At 42.3% G+C, this 4,174-nt stretch overlaps 1 protein-coding gene across 1 annotated transcript; it reads left to right on the top strand.

Moving 5' to 3' along the window:
- T265_10101 (hypothetical protein) lies at nt 1–1,272 on the top strand (the record flags this gene model as incomplete). The annotated part of the gene is made up of 1 exon (XM_009176373.1): nt 1–1,272. One exon carries the CDS (start codon nt 1–3, stop codon nt 1,270–1,272), a length of 1,272 nt encoding a protein of 423 aa, XP_009174637.1.
- Nucleotides 1,273–4,174: the final 2,902 nt, after the last annotated feature.

The raw sequence follows: 4,174 nt of genomic DNA, 5'->3' as shown, positions 1-4,174 counted from the left end.
ATGGATAGTAATCTTCTGAAAAAAACGTTCTTTGTTACATGCTTGCGAGTGCTGGAGTTGGACTACGCGGAAGAACTGACTGCACAAACGCTGGATGAGAAACTGGCAATCTACTCAAGACGACATTCCTTCCTTAGTCCAGTTTTGGTAGTGAAGCTAACTTTTGAACCTAATTTGGTGTCAATGGACAGACTCACCTGGTGGCCCAAGGAAGATCAACATCATCTTCCATACAGCCACGTGCACAATGTCCTTGTATTCAATAACGATCCGAAACGTGTTGCGATTGACATAATTCACCCTTCTACCGCCAAACGTAGAGTGTTTCTGTTCAAAACCACAAGCATGGATGACTGCAAAAGAATTCTCTGTCACTTTCAACAACATATCGAAACTTCAAAATTATACGACTATGGAAATGTACGCTTCCTTGGATCCCCTAACTGGAGGCCTAGTTACCGAACCGCCGACAAGTCAACTGTAGCTGGACGCATGCGTAAGGCTTCGCTGGAGACAGAGGAGAAAGCAGATTCCAATGGAGCTAAACGAGATCTCCTAAAACGACAACCCAGATGTTCTCTGCCTAGAACGGAAATCCTTTCTGTGGCTGAGAAACTGGTTGATGATGTGTTGAGAAACAGTCACCAACAAATAGAGCAAGAGTGTTCCATACCGACTGCAAACGTTAGACGAAAGTCAACTGATTCCTGCGTACAGGCTTCCGATTCAACCTCAAAATCATTCATACAAAGTCCATCCAAAATCGCTGTTCCCAGTTCTCTTCCTGTTAGACTCATTCTACCGCTTTCTGCTCGGGTTAGCGTTTGCGAAGAAGAATACGGTGAATTTCCCAGGAGCCCTTTGTTTCACAGCAGTTATTTTCAGGATCGTGATGCACTAAAGCGACTTAACTCAAAAAGACAGTTCACGATCGATCTACCCGAAGTTTCATTCGATGAACTCGGTGGTAGCCTTGAACACCAAACGAATACATACAGTATTCGTCCGGCGACACCACAACCAAGGTTGGAAGAGAAAAGCAAAGATTCGACGACCAATGAGGACGCAGATCTTCCATTCCACTTGCCTGTTCAAGAGCACGATGAACTCCCCACTGGGCGGTTTCCGGGAGATACTAACGTAAGACAAGGTGCCTCCCAGTCTGACTGGACCACTTCAGTGAGTTGCATCAGTCCACGAAAATCTGCATTAGGTGTAATCGACCAGCAGGGATCGAGATATGTCTATATGGCAAGGAGACCGATGAAGTGAAGTATGTAAGCCTTTCACTACGTAGGAATTTCCATATGCTGTGCACATTAACATTTATTTGTTTTTTTTACTGTACACTAAACGTCACCTATGTGGGAAAAGCAAGCCATTTTTTATTTTTAGAACACTCCTAGTGCTGAACTGTTACTAGAGCATTTTTTGAAGTGATCAGACTTGTCCAAATTTATCATTGCACGAACATGCTCCAGTGCCCCATTTTGAAACTGCAATCATCATATAGATCAACAAATAATGTGCAATAAACGTTCCACGGAACAAGAATAGAGCTTAGTTAAAAAGTTTTCAAAATTGCATTGTTGCACGATTACTGTTGCTTTAGAGTGGCTCATTATTGAGGGATGATCTTGTCCTTTTCGCTTTCCTATTAGTGACTTCTAACGACACCTGACATTTGCTTCAAACCAAAAGTTGTTGCCGATAATGAGAACAAAATAACGGAAGGTAGTTGATGCAAAACAACTCTTGCGGATTTGGAAAGCTCCTGTGACTGCTGGAAATCCACTACCAAGACAAACCAATCGTGCTATCCGGAAGCTGAATGAGTTGTAACCGTTCACATTGTTTTCGAGTTCACATCGAAATGTGTGCGATAACTTATGATACGGGTAGTATTACTAGCGCAGTGAAGTTTTACAGTACGGAGGGTGGAACAAAAGAATGTTCGAACTAGACCAGACAATCACATAAAACCAGTTCATAAGGAACGATAGTGTTTTTGCACATTAGCAGACAAGAAAACGGTTAGAAGCTCGATAAAGCAAGCGTCAATTTAGTGGTTTTATAGTTCAGAATGTTCAAAGAATCTAACCACCTTCAACAGGAATCATCGAAAGACCTGCAAGGTTGCTGATGAGTACACATAAAATAAGGGCCAGGGTTAGTAACCTAAGTTCATATGATCGAATGGATTTTTAGCTGTACGTACATTTTAGTCGCACTTACTACCGCATAAAATCAATGTTTTCAGCATTGCTCAAGAACTTGAGGGCAAAGTTAAGGCACCAAAACACCAGCCACTGATGGCAATGGTCGAAAGCCGATACTCCTAAAGAAGATATCGAAAGCTCGTACCTATCTGTGAGAGAGTACTTCGTAGATCATTTGCGCCTCATTTCTTGCGCTCTATAATTGCACTGGCAAGGGTGGAATTCATAGTTCTGTCTTCGGATGCCTATTTAAATCTTACCATATCGTGTGGGGTTATTTTGCTGAAAGCGTGCTTGATCATATCCAGGCTTAAATCAATAACCTGTAACTTATCAGACCGACTCTGTCTTTAAAGCTGATCGCTCATTCTGTTCATTCACCCGTGAATTGATACCAAAATATCGAATTAATCAGGTAGCCTTCATCCTGTATTCTACTATGACCGTGTTTTACCAGTACACATAGCTTCAATGTAAAATTTCATCTTCCTATTGTGGGGTTTCGCTTGATTGCAGTGTGTAAGGACAGACCAACCTGCCAATATTTGGTTGGTAAGGGGGTTGCTATAGACGGTGCTCTTTAAGGTATGATAAATCCAAGTGTCATTATTCAAAAATACAAACCAACAAATGATTTTAGGACAAAGAAATGGCTCGCGTGGTACTTTAGTTGCTAATATTTCGTCAGAATTGCCCAACAATGTCCCATGCTTATCTCTGTCGTCAAAGAGCTACATTTCAAATGATATAAACTACCAACAAACACAAAATATTTCTATCAGTCTAATGGATTAAATTAACTCTATCATCAAAAACAGGGAGTTTTTCGGTAACACCCAGAAGAAACCACACTGAACAGGTCCCGCAGATAGTCCTATTGGGGTCACTGATGAATGCTGCCCCTCAAGCTGAGGGAACGTGAAAACACAAGGGGTGCTTTTCCATATCTTTCTCTTTTGTCCGCTCAATTCAGGCCTACTCACTCAGAGGCACCAAACTACCCGCAAGAGTGATCGGACAGTCAAACGTCACAACATTCCGTTGTAAAATATCTGAATGGGGGTCAAGCACGTTCAAGAATATGCGAGAAACTCCCATTTTCCACCACCAGGTGAAAAGAAGGCTTTGCTAGTCAGTTTACTGGCCCCACATCTGGTTGACAAAATTAGATTAAGCCAGTGCTTCCCCTCAGCAAGTAACCTGTTAGCTGGATGATCCTGAGGCGGCCGGACTTCATACTTCCTCGCCATCGCATTTGACAGGTTCTCATTGTTAGTGAGATAGTGACTGAAGCAATAGCCTGTTTCTATCACCAGTAAAAAAAATTAGCGCGCACAGGATATGTTACTCATTTTTCGGGTTAGTAGCTTGTCTGAAATCCTACCTGCAACTGACAGGACGGCAGGAAATGCTTGTATTACCTTGACGAAACAGATAGAACAAACACATAAGAATACTTCCTTGGATGATTGTGCCGTAGTTGTTGGTCAGTAACCTGTCTTTCAAGATGGACGTGCACACGAACAGACAGACACAAACGGTATTGTTGGATAATTCCACGCAGTGCTCAATCGATCAACACTGTCGGACTCTACGCTTGATATAGGGTGAAAGAAACACAGTCCACACATTCCAGCAAATTCACGTGAAAAACAACGCTGCCCCTGGAATCTCAGTTTGAAGTGCTATGGAGCTGCTACGTGATTACTTTTGCTTGTGTTATGTTGATACCAGTGGTTACCGGAACGATATACAACCATAACTGACCTCGGATGACCCAAAATCTACAAAGGAATAGAATGGTCACACAAATGGAAAGCGCACTCATGCCCAATCATACAGTGCCTTACTCATATTGGTTGGTGTTACTATCCGCAACATTAAAGCGTATACAAACTTACACTAACTAGAGTTGTGCACGGCTGTTGTACTACGTACCCGCGTTTTGTTGGATA

The sequence above is a fragment of the Opisthorchis viverrini genome, assembly GCF_000715545.1.
Source record: "Opisthorchis viverrini unplaced genomic scaffold opera_v5_333, whole genome shotgun sequence".
Taxonomy (NCBI): Eukaryota; Metazoa; Platyhelminthes; class Trematoda; order Opisthorchiida; family Opisthorchiidae; genus Opisthorchis; species Opisthorchis viverrini.
Note: the sequence above shows the minus strand (reverse complement) of the source record. Positions and strands in the feature narration are given on the sequence as shown.